The sequence below is a fragment of the Ahaetulla prasina genome, chromosome 1, assembly GCF_028640845.1.
Source record: "Ahaetulla prasina isolate Xishuangbanna chromosome 1, ASM2864084v1, whole genome shotgun sequence".
Classification (NCBI taxonomy): domain Eukaryota; kingdom Metazoa; phylum Chordata; class Lepidosauria; order Squamata; family Colubridae; genus Ahaetulla; species Ahaetulla prasina.
Window position 1 is genome coordinate 190,898,897 of NC_080539.1, and position 21,590 is coordinate 190,920,486.

At 34.6% G+C, this 21,590-nt stretch overlaps 1 protein-coding gene across 11 annotated transcripts in view; it reads left to right on the top strand.

The window, feature by feature from the left end:
• Positions 1-21,590, top strand: part of FN1 (fibronectin 1) — a 148,770-nt gene that overhangs the window by 100,068 nt on the left and 27,112 nt on the right. For 5 of the 11 annotated variants that reach the window (XM_058185952.1, XM_058185959.1, XM_058185970.1 and 2 more), the window contains exons 26-33: positions 506-778; positions 1,813-1,995; positions 9,349-9,438; positions 9,868-10,137; positions 11,724-11,840; positions 12,871-13,035; positions 14,361-14,516; positions 18,074-18,187. In XM_058185952.1, coding sequence (XP_058041935.1) covers positions 506-778; positions 1,813-1,995; positions 9,349-9,438; positions 9,868-10,137; positions 11,724-11,840; positions 12,871-13,035; positions 14,361-14,516; positions 18,074-18,187 — 1,368 coding nt within the window. The remainder of the gene's footprint in view (positions 1-505; positions 779-1,812; positions 1,996-9,348; positions 9,439-9,867; positions 10,138-11,723; positions 11,841-12,870; positions 13,036-14,360; positions 14,517-18,073; positions 18,188-21,590) is intronic. The other 6 variants (XM_058186005.1, XM_058186013.1, XM_058186027.1 and 3 more) reach the window with 2 other exon arrangements.

A 21,590-nucleotide genomic window follows, 5' to 3' on the forward strand; every position in this document is an offset into this window, starting at 1 on the left:
AATATACAGTGTTCTTCCTCCAGATTTTTCCTACATTCCTGTGGGGCAGGCTGGGCTAAAATCACCCAGTAAAGATAGATAACATTGGTTCTCCTCATCCTGGTCCAGATGCAACACCTTCACTCCTTCACCTTGAGAGCACTTTCAACAGTGTGGCCAAGTTGGTAATTTTTCTGGGAAATTTCTGAGAAGCCCCATGATGGTCCTTTTTTTAATCTTTGCTTATTTTTTGCCAGCATTTTTGTAGGATTGAGTTCTAAATCTTATTTCCATTATGATACATAAAACAGTTTTGAAAATTGGAAGAATAGTTAAATACCTAGCTAAGTACTAGTCATTGTAAATTGTGGCATATAACAATATTACAATATCGCCATAGGTACTTTACTCTTTTTTTCATTTTTAGTTGAAGTAACCTGATCATCATTCCTTTTTTTCTCTTGTTCTTTGTCATGTTTTGCGTCTGTTTGTTATTACCTCCATATTTTGCTGTCTAACTCAATAGAGGTGCCCCAGCTTACTGACTTAAACTTTGTTGATGTAAGTGATACAAGCATCGGCCTAAAGTGGACCCCAATAAATACTTCTGCCATTATTGGCTACCGCATCAAAGTAATTGCCACAGGAGAAACTGTCCCCATTTTTGAAGATTTTGTGGATTCATCAGTAGGATACTACATGGTTACAGGCTTGGAGCCGGGCGTTGATTATGAAATCAGTGTAATCACACTCATTAATGGCGGAGAGAGTGCCCCTACTACGCTGATTCAACAAACGGGTGATTAGTGAAAACTACTAAATTAAAGTGTTGTTTCATGATGTCACTAGCTGCTTGGACGACAAGTAGAAATAGCCCCTTTACCGCTATTTTGGGGTGGGGATGACTAGTAGGTATTTTTTTATTTTAGATAGTAAATGAAAATTGGAATCCTATGCATTACCACCCATGTACAATCATCTGCATTTGGCTTATTTAACTTGCAAATCTGCAATTGGAAGTCTCTATTTCCATCAGCTCCTATTTTCTTAAGCTCTAACATTTGATGGAAACATGTAACATTCATTTTCATAATTTCCCTATCAGAGAGGGTAAACTATACAATGCAATATTCTTTGCCACATCAGCTTGAGGTGTGCAAAATTTTAGCATATATGATCCTCATATAGTGTTTAGATATTATAGTGGCTCATATGTTGAAATAAATCCCCAAAATGGTGTGGGGAAAAAAACCTTCCTCCAACTCATGCTAGTGACAACTATGGCAGTATGGGAAGATTCTCGGTAGTGCATGTACCAAACATGACCTGAGAATTCATTATGCATGGCAGACTAGTGTTTATTTTACCTGAATGGCTACTTTGATGAAGTCATTGTACAGTAGAGCACTACTAAAAACTTCAGAAAAATTGTTTAGCCTCCTCTCCTGCATGTTTGTCAAATGTTATAAAAGAAGTTATGTACTGTTTCCTTCATTGTGCTGCTGCAAAGTAAACAGAGCCGCTCATTTCATACTCTCAGAAATTGTATTATATAGATGCAAAGAATCTCAGTGCCTATCTGAAGAAAAGCAAAATAATAGTAATAATATAAGATATAATTAGAATTTATAAAGGCCGAACTGAGAGGTTAAAGATGCTTTATCACATGCTTTGGTTTTAGTGGAACTAAAGATAGACGGTTAGAAGGTTATTTGCATGTGTTTGGCTCAATAGTGGATTTTCTTTGTGCATGAGCTTGCATTTTTTTGAATCACTATTGAATCTATATCTGCTTCTTCTGAAAATATGTAAGTCATTATGCTTTAAATTCAGCTGTTCCTCCACCAACGGATCTCCGTTTCACCAATGTGGGACCTGATACTATAAGAGTAACCTGGACTCCACCAGCATCTGTTGAATTGAGCAGCTTCTTGGTTCGCTTCTCACCCATAAAGAACAAGGAGGATGTTGCAGAACTTTCCATTTCACCTTCAGACAGTGCTGTGGTTTTAACAAGTAAGAAGCTGCTTCAAATTAAAATCACTTTATCTTGTAATGTTGCTCTTCTGGGAGATGTATAAAAGGTTAGCTTTAGCTACCATGCATTTTCTTCTACTTTTTATAATCAGCTATAGCATTCTATAAAAATAGTTGAAGTTCCCGAGAGAATGTATGACACTATGAATTAGAGATAAAATATTGGATTATAAGGTAACATAGCTATTGTATATTTCTATATATATATTAATCCCTATAGGGTTTATTTAGTCTTCAAATATCTTTCTTTTTCAAAGTAGAGAAATTGGTTTATCAGGCATCATCTTTCTTCATGATTGCCCATATAATTCAGAAAAATCTGGAAAGCCAGCAGTTAACTATTTATTGCTTTCTTCTTTACTTGATATGATGGAATAAGAGTAATTGAAAAGTTTCCACTTAAATTCAGTTTGTTGATATACTGACTTGCCTTTGATAATTAGGTTATGATAGCATTTTTCATTAATAACAGAATTGCTCAGAGGTTATTTAGCTACTGCCTTTTTAATAGTTAAATTTTTGCAATAAAATTATGTTCAGGTCTCAGGGAACCCTTTCATAAAAATGGCAAAAGAATACAAAGCCTTCACAATACAATATAATTCACATTTCACCTGCACATTGCACAACACACAACCCATGTTTTATGTTTAAAACAATAGAGAAGTGGTAGGGTGACAGCTGAGTCATCATGTGTTTAAATTTCCATCAGTGCAGGTGCTGGTAAATTCAAAAAACAATGTTTGCATTTTTTAATAATTTAACTGTTATATATTTTATGCAGTATTAAATGAATGATGGGAAGAATTCTAAATTATGTTCAAATTCAATTGAGTTTAAGGAAATTCTTATAGATAAAGCCTCTTTTTTAAAAAAATAATATTTGTTGAATTTCCAAAAGTTAAAATACACAATACAAAAAAACCACAATACACACACACACACAACATATAAAATACACAAAGACAAACACATCAAAATTACAAAATTCCTACAGGATCTCTTATCTTATTTAACGTCTATATACAGATTCTACTTCTAAGTATCTCTATAAACCAACATTCTTATTTACATTACCTTAACCTCTATTCAGAATGACAAAAATATCCCTTAAGTTTTGTGCTTATTCTCCAGCCAGGAATACCATCTATTCCATATTCGATAGTACTCAGTATCTTCCCTCTCCTTCACTTCCATCGATAATCTATCCATTTTTGCACATTCATATTTTTTTTTAATTATAATTTGATATGGTGGGATATCCAGATGTTTCCAATTCTGTGCTATTACAATTCTACATGCCGTCAATATTTGTAATATGATATATTGTATATTTTTTCCCCATTTTCTCTTCCAGAATGCCCAATAGGAATAATTCCGGTTTTTTTTCTATTTTCTGCCCTGTTATTTCATCCAGCCAGTTTTTTATCTTTCCCCAAAATTTCTTAATTTTAGGGCAGGTCCACCACATGTGGTAGAACCTCCCTTGTTTGTGACTACATCTCCAACAATTCGGGGGCCTATTTGGAAACATCCTGGCCAATCTCGCTGGTGGCAAATGCCATCTATAAAACATTTTGTACAAGTTTTCTTTATAAGCAGCTGACATCGTTAACTAGTTTCTCTCCCACAATCTATCCCTTTGATCCAGATAAATATTATGTCCAAAATTTCTTGCCGAACTAATCATTGTTTCTTTAACAATTTCTTTTTCCATTTTGAATTTTAACAAAAAATTATACATTTTGGTAATCATTTTTTCCCAGTAATATCTTATCAAGTCCCAATTGTTTTCTGTATATGCCAAATTGTTCCTTATCTTTTTTGTATTTTGTTCTGATCTGTAGGTATGGCCACAACTCTATTTTTATTCCTTGTTTTCTTAAATCCTGTTCTGACTTTAAGTTTCCACTTTCATCTAATAGATCCGAGCATCTTACTATTTTATTTTAGTCCAATACATTGGGATAGATTATGGCCTTCATCGTTGATATCCAAACGGGAACTTTCATATAGTGATTTTTCTTTATAACATCCCAAATATTGATCAAAGCATTTCGCACTAGATGTCTCTGGAAATATGTATGCATCTTAATTTTCCCCTCCCAGAGGAACACATGCCATCCCAATTGGAGGTCATGGCCTTCCAGTATTAAAATTCTCTTATTTCTCAATTGAATCCAATCCTTTAACCAAGTTATTGTGGTTTCCTGATAATATAATTCCCAATCTGGTAGGCCGAAGCCTCCTTTGGTTCTGGAGTCCTGCAGAAGTTTACGTTTTATTCGGGCTTTCTCTCCCCCCCCCCCGTCAAATAAATTTACCTATCATTCTGTTTAGGTATTAAAAAAACTGTTTCCCTAGCCTAATTGGTATCGATTGAAATAGATATAAGAATTTTAGGTTATATATTCATCTTTATTACAACTATTCTACCAATTAAAGATGGCTGTAATTTAGCCCAGATATCTAAACCTTTTTGTATTTGTTGTGTTAATTTGTCATAATTATTTTCTTTTATTGTGGAACATTTTGCTGTAAGCCATATTCTTAAATATTTCACCCTTTTAACAATTTGAATCCCCAGTTTCCTTTCCAATTCATCTTGTTGTTTTTTTGTATAATTCTTTGCTAACATTTTAGTTTTTTCCTTATTTATTTTAAGCCCCACTACTTTACCAAATTCTTCAACTTCATTTATCAAGATGATTCCCGTCTCCAAAGGATCTTCCATGATAAAAACTAGATCATCTGCAAATGCTTGGACCATATATTCTTCCTTTTTGACTTTCAAACCCTTTATTGTTTGGTTTTTCCTAATTTGTATTAATAATATCGCTAAAGGCAATATAAATAATAGGGGTGACAGGGGACATCCCTGTCTTACCCCTTTAGTTATATTAATCATCTCTGTTGTTATGCCGTTTATTATTATTCTAGCCAATTGTTTCGAATAAATTGTTCTAATTTAAGTGTGAATTTGTCCCCAAAATTCATAATTTCCAATTGGTTGATAAGAAAGTTCCAGTTTAGATTATCAAATGCTTTCTGAGCGTCCATAAACATCAATGCCAGCTGCTTGTCTGGATGGGCCTCATAGTATTCTAATGTGTCCATGATCATCCATGTGTTGTTTCTTATATGTCTGTTTGGCAGAAATCCATTTTGATCCGAATCAATAATTTCATTTAAAATTTTTTTGGCCCTTTCAGCTATTATAGTTTCAAACATTTTATAATCTACATCAAGCAGTGAGATTGGCCGGTAGTTCTTGATTTGTTGTGTATTTGTACCTTCCTTTGGGATGAGTGATATTAGTGCCTCCCTCCATGTTTGTGGTAGTTTGGATTGCCCTAGTGCTTCATTATATAAGTTTAGCAATAGTACTTCCAGTGGCCCTGTAATAGAACTCGGAGGGGATGCCATTGGGTTCTGGTGCTTTGTTGTTTTTTTGTTTCTGAATAGCCGCCTTCAGTTCTGACATAGTAATTCTATTGTTCAACATTTCCTTCATTTCCTCTGATACTGTCGGAAAATTTCTTTCTTTCAAGTATTTCTTTATATCCTCTTCCTCTACCTTCTCCTGGGTATATAATGTTTCAAAATAATTGTGGGCTATTGTCTTTATTTCATCTGACCGATGGTGGATGGTGGTCCTGCAGTTGTACTATTGCTCTTTTTTCCTTATCCTTTTTTAATTTGTATGCCAGCCATCCACCTGGCTTATTGGCATGTTCAAAATATATCTGTTTCGTTGCCTTAAGCTTTTGGGCCATTTCTTCCTGGGAAAGCAAATTTATTTTATGTTTAGTCAGATCCTTTTCTTCTCTAATTTTCTTATCTGGGGAGGTCTGCATTTTGCACTCTTAATTCTTCCAATTTCTTTTGTAAATCCAATTGTTGTCTTCTTTTTTCTCTATTTCTCCTTGTCCCATATGCAATCGTCAGGCCTCTGACATAAGCCTTGGTTGTATCCCAAAGGTTCTATAGAGTTGTGTCCTCATTTGAATTTTCCTTCAAGAAGAAATCCAGTTCTTTTCCCATCCATTCAATATACTTTTTTTCTTTTATCACATTTTCATGGTCCATCTTCCTCTTGATTTAGATCTTCCTCTCCATTTTAGTGTCAGTGGGTTATGGTCCTCCCATATATTAATTGTTATTTCTACTTCCTCTATGTTTTTACTTAAGTCCAAATCCGTCCAAATCATATCTATTCTGGACCATGAATCATGTGGGTTCAAGTAAAAAGTATATTGGTTTTTTTTGTGGATTCTGTTCCCTCCAGATATCTTTTAGATTCAACTCTTGCACCATATCAAAAAAAGTCGATGGTAGTGTCTTCCTCTGTTTTTTATTTTTCTTCCCCGATCTATAATCTTGCTTTGGATCTACAACCGAATTAAAATTTCCCAGTAAACAGATATTTTCACTTTCCAATTCTGCTAATTTTTTATGTAATTTGTATTAAAATTCCCCCTGCCAAATATTTGGCGCATAAATAGCCGCCAATGTTATCTTTTTTTGTCTTATCATTATCTCAGTTACTAGAATTCTTCTCTCCTCATCTGCGTAAATTTGCTTCGGTTGTAGCCAATCCTTGATATGTGTGTGTGTGTGTGTGTGTATATATATATATATATATATTTATATTTATATTTATTTTATTTATTTACATTTATATCTTGCCCTTCTCCGAAGACTCAGGGCGGCTTACATTGTGTAAGGCAATAGTCTCATTCTATTTGTATATTTATATACAAAGTCAACTTATTGCCCCCCCAACAATCTGGGTCCTCATTTTACCTACCTTATAAAGGATGGAAGACTGAGTCAACCTTGGGCCTGGTGGGACTCGAGCCTGCAGTAATTGCAGGCAGCTGTGTTTAATAACAGACTTCTTATAGCCTGAGCCACACCGCAGCCCCTATATAACTACTCCTCTCTTTTTTTGTGGTGCAAGAGCTGAATAAAGTTTCCCTAATTTAGGAGCTTCCAATGGATGCCCTTGCTGTCTTTTGATGTGGGTTTCTTGTAGGCATGTGATATCTGTATTATATTTTTGTAATTTAGCTAGAATTTGTCTTCTTTTGGCTGGAGAGTTTAAGCCATTGATGTTGATCGAGATTAATTTAATTTCTTCATCCATCTGCTTTCTACTAATGGCCCTGGTTTCTTTTCCTTAAATTCGGTTCTGTTGTGTCCTTGACGTTGTCCTTATTTTTTCCTGCTCCTATTTTTCCTCCTTCTCCTGTACTTCTGTACTTGTTTCTGACCCTTTTCCTTCTTCCTGGCTCTTATCCTCTGTCTCCTCCTCACTCTCCCTCTCTTCATCTATTGCTAAGCACTGATCATAAAACTCCCGTGCTTTGTCTATTGTATCTAATCTAATTTTTTATCTTGCTAGGTCACTAGAGAGCTTTCCGGATCAGCCACCTAAACATAATTTTATATCTAATGAGCTGGGAGGAGAGAAAGTGGTAACTCCTTCTTTGCTCCCTTACCCTTCTGGGTATTTGTTTAAGAGTCAGAATCTCTTTTCCTTTGTATGTTGTTGTGTCTCGGGTTCTCCTATAGATTTCATCTCTAATTGTCCTCTTAGTAAACCATATATGTACCTTCCTTGGCAATTTGTTCCCTCGTGCATAGTTTGTATGTGCCCTATACAGTTCATCAATCCTGGTTGCAAATCACATTTTTAGAAATACCTTCTGAATCATATTCAGAATTGTCTGCATGCTTTGTAAGTTTGTTGAAGTCCCTGCTTCTCACCTCCCAGCATGTCCCCAATCGGTTTTTGTCCTGCTGGCAAGGCAGTCATTTGTGTAAATTTTTTTGCAACTTTGGTCACTGTTGTTGTATTTGACATATCTAGTTTCTTAAAGAACTTCCTCCACAAGACCATAAAAAGTTCTATTTCCTTTCTCCTCCTGGAGTTTATCTTTACTATCAACCCTTAAATGTTAAATATTCCCTCAGTTACAATTTTTAAGTTTTATTAACTAAAATAATCAGATACTTAAATATTTAGATAGTATAATTGGTATAATTAGTTAATAATATAGTAATATATTAATATAGTATAATTAATTACTATAGTATAGTTATATAATAATGTAATAATATAGTTAATAATAAAGAAATAAACTTATATATTTCCACTATAAATTAAATTAACAATACCTAAATCAACATGAATATATTACTTCAGATAAGAAAGGGATATATAGCCAAAGATACAAAACTAAGAGAGACAATAATAATTATTCCAAATCTAAATCTTAATTATTTACCCCTATTTTCAATCAGATTTATCTATTTATGTACACTAATTTATAATATATCACTTTTTCAAGAGTCAATTAAACAACATATAATAACAATAATAAAAATAAAGAAAATCTAGACATATACCATATTATTTACTTCTAAATAGACACTATACATGACATCTGGCTTCTAAACTAAGCAGCCTAAAGTTTCTTGGTGGTTCTTAACAAGATCTCCACTTGCCTACTTCCTTGCACTATCAGATCCTCTTCCGTTTGCTACTTTCCAGTTCCTTCATCCAAGTTGTCTGTTCCTCTTAATATGCACTGTCATTGTTATTGTCACTAATCCACACTCCAAGCCTCTTCGTTTAAATTGTTTATCCACACTCCACTTTTTTTCACTTTCAAATCTCAATCCAATTAGTCCCAATCTTTACCAAATTTCAAAATCCTTCTTTTTTCTTCCTTTCAACTCCTCCAGTCACCCTCTTTTCTCTCTTCAGCTTATTTCACGCTGTTCCACTCCACCGCCCAGCGAGCTACTTTTCCTCTTTTTAGAGACTCCCTTATCACACTTTTAAATTCCACCAAATGGGGGAAGTAGGCAAGTAACTCACTCTGTCACGTGTCTGATCACCAATGTTTTGGCTGTTTCTCCACGTCTTGCTTCCTTCTTTACAAATGGGCCGTCACACCTCTGGATCCAACCATTACAGCCGTTCTCTTCCACACTGAAATCCAAGGGGTTCTTCTTTTCATAACTGGGGATCATGCACCTCTGCATTATCCTGAGAATCTCCCCTCTACAGATCTGACCTCTCCAGGGTCAGCTCCTGCCGTTACTGGCTTTCAAGTGTGGAAAATCAATCCAAGAAGAGGGAGCTCCATTTCTTAGATTGCAACACTGTGACGTCACCCCGGAAGTCCATAGATAAAGCCTCTTAAGGCAATGGCTGGGTATCATAATCCCAAGGAGCAGAGGTGTATGGAGAAATTTGAGGTTAGGAATGAAAATGATCTTGGCTAATACTCAGATATCACTGTGGTTGTAATCTTTCAGATCTTCTTCCTGGCACAACATACTTGATCAAGGTCTTCAGTGTATATGAGCAACATGAGAGTAAACCTCTGAGTGGAGAGCAGAAAACAGGTATGTGAAACAGCAAGTATAAAATAAGTGTTTTTTTTCATTTTTGTCGGGAAATAAAATCTTTCATTATATATCCCTTTATCCATTTTATGATTGTACCATCATTTTAGCTAGAATAAGCACACACGCACACTCACCCCAATATGGTTTCTATTTAGATATTGTAAACATTGTAAATTATGGAACTTAGACCATGTTTAGCTAGGTTTCAGCTGGAAAGTAAGCAGGGGCCTTCAGACAATACCAGAATTAGATTTACAGAAAGAAGTCTTTTTTCAAAATGAACATGGTTTCAATGTTTCAGCAATCTAGCAAAGATTAAAATAATTTACGTTTACAATGGTTGTAGGTTTATGTAATTTTCTTTTTGCAAAAAGACATTAACCAGTTTTTAAGTTTGGGTTTCTATTGTATTTTCTTATGAAATAGGCCTTGATTCCCCCACTGGACTGGATTTCTCAGAAATAACAGCCCATTCTTTTACCGTCCATTGGATTGCTCCTCGCGCCCCCATCTCTGGCTATAAAATACGCCATCACCTTGAGCAAGGTGGAAGTAGACCCAAAGAAGTCCGTGTTGCACCGTCTCGCAACTCTATCACTCTCACGGATCTGATTCCAGGGTCAGAGTATGTGGTTAGTGTATCTGCCTTCTACGGCAAAGAAGAGAGTTTGTCCTTAATTGGACAGCAAAGTACAGGTAAGAGCTGAATAAGAAAAATAATTGGAAATTATTAGTATCTTTACCTGCTGAATCAGATTTCTCTTTTGGGAAAAAAAAATCTCTTTCCAAAAACTGAATTGGCAAATTGAGTCAGAAACCTCACTTTATAATGGATTAGAGTGATATAAACCTAAATGTTTAACCCAGGGGTGTCCAAACTACGGCCCGCGGGCCAACTGCGGCCCGCGGGTCAGTTTTTATTGGCCCGCAGCAAATTCTGAAAGTATAACTGAATATGCATTGAACGGGGGGGGGGGGGGGGCGCTAAATTTTTTTCGTACCAGTTCTGTGGGCGTGGCTTATTTAGGGTGTGGCTTGGTGGTCATGTGACTGGTGGGCATGGTTAACTGCTCATGTGACTGGGTGGGCGTGGCTAACTGCTCATGTGACTGGGTGGGCGTGGCTAACTGCTCATGTGACTGAGTGGATGTGGCTATGGGCATAGAATGCCTTTGCTTATTTTTCTGTATTTGGCCCTCACCAAAAAAAGTTTGGACACCCCTGGTTTAACCTAATGTTTAAAAATGACTTTTTGAAAAATGAAAAGATGCATTGCAGCAACTTAATTTATATACGGACAAAAACTTCTTCAAATTTATTCTGTATTAATTATTACTATATGCAGAGATCCAGCCCTATATCTCTGCTTGCTCACTTTTCAACATAAAGATGAAAAACGTGGCAGTATCTGCAGCCAATGAGCCAGAGAAACATGGAACATATTCTATTGACATTAAACACAATAAGAAGAAGAAGGTGCTTTAAGTGGTTATGAAGAGTGTGAATAAGATAAGGAATCTCTGAAGCTATTTGTGGAATACCAGTTTAAAATATTGAGACTGCGGATATTGAAAATTGTTCAGATGAAGTGTTTTGGACCTCATGTGAACATAGGACCTCTCTGCTGTTAATGTTGCAGTGTTTTTTTCAGACTCATTAATCAATAGTAGAGAGGTGCTGTGAGTGAAATGAGAGAATGAAAGTTGAGAGGTGCTGCCAGCTCCCAGTCAGACTCTATGGGCATGTGTGCAACCTTGTATTGCACTTGGAAAAGGGCTGGGGCTTGTGTTTTGATGCTGAAGCATATGTTGTCAGATACTTAGGTGCTGCATGTACTATATGTGACACTTGGATCATTTCATAAATAATTTTAAAGTATGCATTCTCTAATAATCTCTGTAGTAAGACTTTAGTGGTCATTATGCGGTACAGTTTTGTGCAGAACAAAGCAACTGTATGATTTTGGAGGGTTGGGATAAATTGGGCTCCAAAGGCACTAAACAAGCAATGATATATCTTGAAGTTGGCAGAGTTGAAAATTCAGCCCATGTGGGCTTCTTCAATTAGGTATGCAACGGCTGCCCATACTTATTTCCGTCTTAATTGCTTTACAAAGAGGAGTAATCCCATATCTGAAAATTACCCCTTTTTAACTTAATTTTGGCAGCATGATTTAGGGAACGTTAAAGTCTGCAAAAATGGATCTAGACAGCTGTATATAATCTAACAATTAAAAGATTAATGAGATAAATATTAAAGATTGCTTTTAAAAAAATCCCTAGTTTCTGATGTTCCAAGAGATTTACACGTGACTGCTACTGGCCCCACTAGTCTAGTCATTTCCTGGGATGCACCTGCTGTTACAGTTCGATACTACAGGATCACATATGGAGAAACAGGTGAGCACTGTTGGATGCTGATATTTGTAAGAAAAGATTAGCCTTCAACTGAAAAAAAAAATAATGGGATGGTAATACATAAAATACATATACATAATAAATACATACAATACATAAAAATCAATGATACCTGGCAATGGAATATGAGCTAGAAAGGGGTTTTTTTTCCTCGCAAGAATATTCTTTCCGCCTTTTTTAAAAATCAGTAACATATAGCAGATTTGAATCCAACGAGATTTGAAATTATAACTCAGACAATCTTAGTATAATTGTAATATACAGATTTATATTGTTTGATCATAATGTAGTATAAATACAGAAGCATTTAATGGATGATTTAACATATTATATTTTAAACTGTAGATGTCGGGTGCAAGCAACCAAGACTCATTCATGAAGAAGCCCAAATAGATATTTAATTGTTGATCCCCTATATTGCTAGAATCTCACCAGACTGCCTGCCCTCTCTTGGGAAATGGCAGATGGAGACCAAAAGGTTTAACTTCAGATGGTTCTTCTCTTGAACCAATTCCAATCTGAAATGTCTCTTTACTTCCCATAGAAGGGCTCTCTCTCCTTCAGCCAGAAATGGCTCTTCAGTGTTATAAAATAGCAGCAATTATTTAGGATATCTGCTGGGTATAGTCCATGGATAAAGTATTTTAATAATTAAGGAAGGCAGACTATTAGCTTAAAGATGCTTTTAGAGCTGAATTCTTGGAGTTTTGAGAAAACTTTTAAAATAAATTTTGAAGATATCTTTGATGCAAGTTATTTTACAAGAGCCAAAAACTAGGTTAAATTATCCATTCTGGGTTTTCAGATATTTTATAGTTTAGTTAGAAGATGCCACTAAAGCATTAATTGCTGTGGCTGGGTCATAACAGTATATACGTTTTTCTTTTTATGGGAAGTTAATGGAAAGCGAGAGCTACTTTGGTGTAATGGTTAGAAGGGGAAAAATTGGAAAGCAGTTCATGATGATGATGAAGAGGAGTAATCTCTAACTGTTTTGCACTATTACCCTCAGGTGGCACTGGGCCTGTTCAAGAATTCACTGTTCCTGGTCATGTCTCCACTGCTACAATTTCTGGTCTTAAGCCTGGAGTAGATTATACCATTACTGTGTATGCTGTCACTGGGCGAGGAGACAGTCCTGCCAGTAGCAAACCTGTCAGCATAAATTACCGAATAGGTAAACCTGTTTTCTTTTTGGATTAAAGAAATAAACTGTCTATTGCCTTCATTTAATCTGTTATATACTCAGAATGTTTTCTATTTGCTCTGATCATTTGCAACTTATTGAAAATATTTGTATCTTGCTGAAATGTTTTGCAAAAGTAAATGAAGACATGGTTTTATTTTCTGGATCTTTGATCAGATGAGAATGGTTAACAGTTATTTTAATTTTTCAAAGTTTTCACTATTGTTTGGGAGGATACAAAGAAATTGAAACAGGCACCTAAGAGAGATACAGACAAAGTAGAAAATGCAACAAGGATGATAAGGGTTCCTAATGGTAAACTTTAGTAGAACCAATTGCCAAGAAAGGTAATGAGTAAGGTAACACTATAAACAAAATTTAAAAAAATATATTGGGGAAACTTGTAAATCAGAGCATCAGTATTCCCTTGTTGATTTTTTCCTAGTATCTGGAATTAGGATCAGCAAGATCTAATACATATTCCATTTATCTCCTGGAGCTGCATAGAGAGAGACTTCCATAAGATGGAGTAGGTAAAAGGAATCTAACACCATTGGATTTAGAATAATGAAATATCTCCAATAATTGCTACCATATTATCCTAAGCTGAATGAGTGAAATGTTAGGTGCAACTGAAATAACAAGTACTAGCAATAATGTAATATTGCTTATAGTTAATATATATATTTTGCACATCAAATTAAAATGGCATGAAGTATAGGGAAATAAACTGTAAAAAAAGTACAAAAAGCATTAACTAAAACACAAAAGAAAAATTAGTATGTTAACTGTAATATTTATAAATAAACAATGCTTAATAATACCAATACATCTTAAAATGGCACCTCAACCTTTGCAGAGCTGCCCTAAGGGATTTGAAAAAGAACTGTATGTAGAACATTTGTTTTCTGTATTAGCTTTCTGCATAATCTCTCATAATGGGGCATCTTGAGTATTTTAGTAGGAAGATTCAATTGATTCAACCAGGAATTAATAGAGTAACATGGTGCTATGTATTCCTTTGGCTGTTAGTTTTATTGAATAATTGCAGTAATAGTTTTGACTTCTAGTTCTCTTTTGAAATTGCAGTCTTGCATAATTTTTAATGAGCTTAATTTTGTGCTTCACTGATTCTTGTTATTTTGAAATTGTGATCCTTAATCCATTTTTCGTGCTTCACCAAGAGCCATCCTGACCAAAGGTGGTAGTGGTAGTTGTGGTGGTGGTAACAACAACAACAACATGATGTTAGGATTTAAGAACATTGGAGCCTGAAGGACAAAATCTAACATCGAAAGTTAAATTTTCATGTGCAGAGGTTGATACACCATCGCAGCTGCAAGTTACCAATGTTCAAGATAACAGCCTTACTGTGCAGTGGCAGCCTTCTTCTTCCCCAGTGACTGGTTATAGAGTGACAGCTACCCCCAAGGATGGCCATAGCCCCACAAAAACTAGAGTTCTTTCTGCAGGTAAGCACAAAGAAATCACAGGAAGCAATCTGAGTATTTCAATGAAAATAAGGAAACTCTAATTTTGATTTGACTCGCTTGCAAGTATAATGTGGGATTATGATCGTCTATTATGTCTTTGGGAGGTTTTGCAAAAGAGAAGGAAATTGTGAAGACTGGAAAGATGATGCTGAGATCTGTGGAAAAACTGGCATCATACCATTAATACCACATGGTCCACCTAAGAAATGTTTTTAGATTGAATCTCAGCAAGCTTGGAGATCTTTCTGCTTTACTAGTTAGAGTGATTGTCAGAACTCTGGCTAGTCTGTAGAATACAGAAGCCATGACTTAGAACCTATTACTTCTAAGCACATTCTTTTCTTTGCAGAATTGAGCCAGACTTTTCATGGGGAACTAAGAGTAATAAATTAAGAGGCATGACAAATTCAAGTCAAAAAGGATCAATGCTGTACTACCATGGAATTTTATTCCGTGGCCATGTAAAAATGAAGAACATTTACTTCTCTGCCTTCTGGCCACAGAATAGACCGGATTTTCTTTTTTATTGTTTGTGGAATCTCTTTTCAAGGAAAGACTTGCTAGGGAGAATTTACATGATTCTTTTTAGATCTGTTCTTTGGCTTATCTTGAGGTAGGCCATAGCATATCACCTTAGTAACTGCTTTTAATTTTGGATTCTTTACAGTTTGTAGATTTTGAGGAAATACAAATATGGACATTATTACTTGTTCACTCAATTCTCAATTAAATCAGCCATAACATGATTTAAACATGTACTTCCGGGAAGTGAACAAGGACTTCTTGTGAGAGATATAGAATAGAATAGAATAGAATAGAATAGAATAGAATTTTATTGGCCAAGTGTGATTGGACACACAAGGAATTTGTCTTGGTGCATATGCTCTCAGTGTACATAAAAGAAAAGATACGTTCATCAAGGTACAACATTTACAACACAATTGATGATCAATATATCAATATAAATCATAAGGATTGCCAGCAACAAGTTATAGTCATACAGTCATAAGTGGAAAGAGATTGGTGATGGGAACTATGAAACGATTAATAGTAGTGCAGATTCAGTAAATAGTCTGACAGTGTTGAGGGAATTATTTGTTTAGCAGAGTGATGGCCTTCGGGAAAAAACTGTTCTTGTGTCTAGTTGTTCTGGTGTGCAGTGCTCTATAGCGTCGTTTTGAGGGTAGGAGTTGAAACAGTTTATGTCCAGGATGCGAGGGATCTGCAAATATTTTCACGGCCCTCTTCTTGATTCGTGCAGTATACAGGTCCTCAATGGAAGGCAGGTTGGTAGCAATTATTTTTTCTGCAGTTCTAATTATCCTCTGAAGTCTGTGTTTTTCTTGTTGGGTTGCAGAACTGAACCAGACAGTTATAGAGGTGCAAATGACAGACTCAATAATTCCTCTGTAGAATTGGATCAGCAGCTCCTTGGGCAGTTTGAGCTTACTGAGTTGGCGCAGAAAGAACATTCTTTGTTGTCCTTTGATGACTTTTCTCCTGCGTAAGAGAGACAGCCAAGAATTAGAAAGCCATAGCCAATATTAAATATTTCATTTCTGGTGAAGGTACTTGTAATTCTACTTCAACAAGAATTTTTTTGGTTATCTTGATGAATTAGTAGTTATGTTGGGCTGTTTTGCAGTGTTGGGTGACATCCTGATAATGTTGCCGTGGGATTACTACTGGCTTTCCACAAAGTCCCATTTTATCTCTTATGTTGTTTATATTTAATGAAGCTACTTGTTTCAATGTTATGAAGAATGTTGATGTAAAATTCCACTATATTCCAAAGCCCCCTGATCTTCTGTTTAATATGTAACTCTGTGGAAGCATTTAATTCCCTGGATAGTTGCTTATGCTTGATAATGGAATGGATGAGTATGAATAAGCTGGAATTATGCCCTGAGACGAGAGAGAGGTGCAATTGATCATTAGAAAATTAGGTTAGATTTCTGAATTGTGTCAGTAGTAAGGAACATGCTTGCATATATTTGTTCCTGAGCTGGTCTGATTACAATGCAGTTGTTGATGCCTTAATCACAATGTAATTAGATGATATGATATGATCTATGCAGGACTATTTTTTAGGAATGTCTAAAAACTTCCATTGATGAAGAATGTGGGAACTAGAGAGATAATCAGAGCATTAGACAAAAGGTTACAATGCTTTACTGAAAAAAACCTGTTCTGTCCATTTTTTCATAGTGCAATTGAAGGTGCACTATTAGCCTTTAAAAACCCAAACCACTTTATACCTAATTATCTGAGTGGCTGTTTTCTTTCCTTGCTTCTTAAGATATCAAGGTCTGCAAGTTATCCTGTACTTTCAAAGTACTGTTTTATACCTACATAGGGACCAAAATTTACTGTAGAATATAATATTACTAAAACATTACTTATGTTGGTCTATGGCCATAAAAATTGATTTGATTAAGATATTAAAGAACATTTAAAAAGAGAAGAGAACTGATAAAAATTAAAAAGAAGAGAACTGGTAAAACAATAAAATGTAGTTGCTACATGGCACTCTAAATATAAAATCCTATATAAATAGACTTGGGAAAAGAGAAATTGCTTGACAGCCACCCACTGTGATCTTAGCATGTAGAGGAAGGTCTCCTGTGGAATATAAAATGTGGCAGCCCATGAATTCTTGAGTTATCCTCGTTCCCCCAGTGTTAGAAGAAATGAGTATCTCTTAATAAAGACATTTTGAATATTTTATAAAGATGTTAATAATTATGTTATTAATTATGTCATAATCATTCTACTTTGCATTTTTTGAAATTATGATAGCTGTTTGGTTTGTTTGAACCCATAGCCTTTGATTATACACAACTACACTGACCAGCAGTTGAGAAAGAATGTATTTTGCCTATCCAGTTTTAGTATACAAATTGTGGTGGTTTTTATTTAGCATATTATGGCAAATCAAGCAGATGCAATTGATCCAATAAATAAATAAGTTGCTTAGTATGAAGACTCTGTATCACAGGTAACAAATAACCTTTGAATCTCTTTCTAGAGGATTTAAAAAGCAATTTATGTTAGGCATGGGGACCATTCTTTAAAAGAAAAAAAAGGAAATATGTCTTACTATATTTGAAACTTGGAATACCAGCAGCTGTTACCGTCTATCTAAGGGTCATAAGGACTGAAGTCATAGATTATAAAACTTCCGTACATCAGATTTTGAGATGTTCTAAAACAGGAATAGTTGTTGCACCACTTGTTAAAAGAATGCTTGCCAAAAATGTAGGTCTTATTAATCATGTAATTTACACGTGATTAAAACTTCTGATGATCTGTTTTTAAAAACACTGAAACAATGGATACTATGGACATAGAAATACAAAGTATTTCTACATTTACATTGTCAAAATATTTGTTACTGTGAAATCTGTTAAAATTGTTTCTTTTGCTCTGAAATTGTTTCTATCCTATCCTAGGATTATTTAAAACTAGTTGTCTTGCTTCTTGATGGACAACTGCATAGCTGAGACCATATATAAATATATTTTTATTTATTGCAGAACAAACAGAAGTCACAATTGATGAACTACAACCTACAGTTGAGTATGTGGTTAGCGTCTATGCCCAAGGGCCAAACGGAGAAAGCCAGCCTTTGGTTGAGAAAGTTGTTACAAGTATGTAAATTCACATTTCCCACATTTCATAGTAGGAGAACAATGTCACAAAAACCTGAATCTTTAATCATGTTTAATATCAAAATTTTGTGGAAATGGCAAAAACTATATTCTCATAGTTATGTCATGAAAAAGCTGTTTTACTACATTTTTACCAACAAACTGCTTACTCTAAAATTAAAATTAAAATCATAAATTTAGAAATCGTTAATTGGTAAATAATTTGGATAATCTGACTGAAGAAAGCCAATTCTTCTTTATGTACTATTTATTTACAATGCAACATTTTTTTATTTTTTTATTTGTCAAATTTAATATAGCTACCCACTCCAGTAGATTCTGGGCATCTTACAAAACAAAATACTATTTTGGATATAGATATATAGGTCATATGTTTTAAGTAATAAAAGAGGCCTTTGCATTAGAAAATATGAAGAAATTTAAATCCAGAATTTAAAATAGTTTTTTTTAACCAAAATTTTCTTTGTTTGACACAAAATCAAATAAAATAACCTGTTTGGTATTGCTACTCATACTGAAGCTGTCATCCCACAGATAAATAGGTATGTGAGCAGTAGCAATAGGCTGCAGCTTTATTCTCACTTAATTGGAAGAAAGCTCACTGAACAAAAAGAAACTTCTTAAAAAAAGTTTATTCATTTTCTATTGTTTACATTTTGTTAGTGCTTAATAAACATCATGTTGTCTGAGTTACTTTATTTGCTTAGCAGTACAGATTACATTCTTAATCTCCACCCCTTTTTTCCAACCACTGGTACAATAAGTTCCATATTTGATTATATTCTGTATCTTCTTTCTGTTTAATCTTCAATGTAAGCCTGTCCATTTATGTACAATCCAGTATCTTCCTAATTATCTCTTCATCTCGTGGTATTTCTTCATTTTTCCAATATTATGCAAATATAATCCTCGCTGCTATTAAAACATGCAATATTAAATACGTATTTTGATTATCATTTTTTTCTGGTGCTATACCTAATAGAAAAAGTTAAGGTTTAAAATCTACATGTTTTCCTATCATCCTTTCTAACCACATGTATTTTTGCCCCAATTTTTTTTGCTTTAGCACAGGTCCACCACATATGGTAACATATGGTAACACGTGCTCATTTTTTGGTTACATTTCCAACATTTGCTAGACATATTTTTAAACATTTTAGCTAACCTAGCAAGTGGTAAGTGCCATCTACAAAACATTTTATGTAAGTTTTCTTTATAACAAGTTGCCATTGTTAATTTATAATTTCTTTCCAACAAGTTTTGCCATTTCTCTAATTCTATATTATATCCAAAGTTTTTTGCCCATTGTATCATTGTGTCTTTTACGTGTTCATCCTCCATTTCCAATTTAGTAAGAAATTATATATTTTCTCAATTAGTTTTTCATCAGAATTCAACAATATCCTATCAAAGGCTGTTTGTCCTTTATTAAAGCCATACATGTTCATGTCTTTCTCATATCTAGATCGTTTTTGCAGTTGCGGCCACCATGGTAATTTAATACCTTGGTCTTCAAGCTCTTGCTTAAATTTTAATTTCCCTTCAGTGTCCAAAATGTCTTTATGTCATTTATGACATAAAAATATGTCACAATTTTTTCAAACTTCACCAGATTTGGATTTGTAAATGCTTCCATAGTTGAGAGCCATTCAGGGATTCTGAAATAGATCTTAACTTTTATTTTTCCCCATAAAGATAATAGTGAGTTTCTTATGTAGTGATTTTGAAAGTATCTGTGAATTTTATTCTTCTCATACCATAAGAAGGTATGCCATCCCAGTTGTAAATCATGTCCTTCTAAATATAACAGTCTCTTGTGTCTAAGGGATATCCATTATTTTAGCCATGTTATAACAAATATTGGTAATATAAAAGACAACCTGGTAGTCCAAATCCTCCATTTTCTTTAGATTCTTGTAACATTTTCAATTTAATTCTAGCTTTTTTTCCTTGCCAAATAAATTTCAATGTATTCAAATCATCAAAGAATTTCTTTTCAATATTTATAGGTACTGTTTGGAACAGGATATTTTTACAGTAGCAATCCTTCCCAACATTGATAGATGTAAATTTTTCCATTTTTCCAAATCTAATGTTATTTGGTTGAATAATTTTATATAGTTATCTTCTTTTATTATTGCATATCTTGCTCTTATGTATATTCCCAGATATTTAACTTTCTTAACTATTTGAAAGTCCACTTTTTCTGCCAGTTCTTTTTGTTTTTGTGTGAGGTTTTTGACTAAAACTTTAGGTTTTTTTCTCTGTTTATCTTCAGTCCTGCTACCTCTCATCTATCCTTTTTAATAGTTTAGGAATTTTCTCCAACAGTTCTTCTGTAATGAATACCAGATCATCTGCAAACGCTTGTATATATCTTTCCAGTCTTATCTTCATTCCTTTAATTTCTGAATCTTTTCTGATGTTCCTGTTCAATACTTCCACAATCAATATAAATAATAAAGACAATAGTGAACATCCTTGCCTTGTGCCTTTCTTTATATTAAAATTCTCTATATAGTCCCCATTTACAGTTACTGTTGTTTGTTTATGGTATATTGTCTTGATTACATTCATAATTTTCCCCCTAAAATCCATACAATTTAATTAATGTATCATAAATTATCAAAAGCTTTCTGAGTATCTAAAAAGATTAGTGTCATTTGTTTCCTGGGTATGTTTCATAGTATTCTAGTGTATCTAGAATAATCCTTGTGTTTTATTTGCCTTTTTAGTAAGAAACCATTTTGATCTAAGTGATTTTTTTTCAAAATCAGCTGAAGTTGGCTAACACTAATTCAAATGCAACTTCAGTATAACCCCTGAAGGAGAATTCACTCACTGCTTTGATTCTTGCCATATATAAAGTACATCCACCAAATTGGTTGCTGAACAATTTTGGTAGATATTCTTGTGTGTGTATATACATGCACAAGTGTGGCAAAAAGCAAATTGGTTTGTGAATTCTCCTCTAGGCCCTGTAATCCCAAATAACCTTGCCCTGTAATCCTAAATAACTTAAAAAAAGAGGCTGGTCTCCTATCCCTTCCCTGGCCGCCTCCCCTGCTGGCAGGCACTCACAGGTCATCTGAAACATGATCAGGAGTTATTTTGAAGGAAATCCTGTTTATTTTATTCTTTTTTTAATGGCCTATTTTAAGGAGCCTGAAGCTGCTGTTGTAATGAAGTTAGGCAAGTGACAAAGTTTGCACTCTTTCCCTTTGGAGGCGGTGGGTTACTGTTAAGTAAATAGATTCCTTGGGTTAAGCAAGTACAGCAAGGACAAAGGCAAAATGGACTGCTAAATTGGCCATGCCCACCCAGTCACATGACCACCTAGCCATGCCCACTCAGCCGGTACAGCCCCCCAACAGTCTGAGGG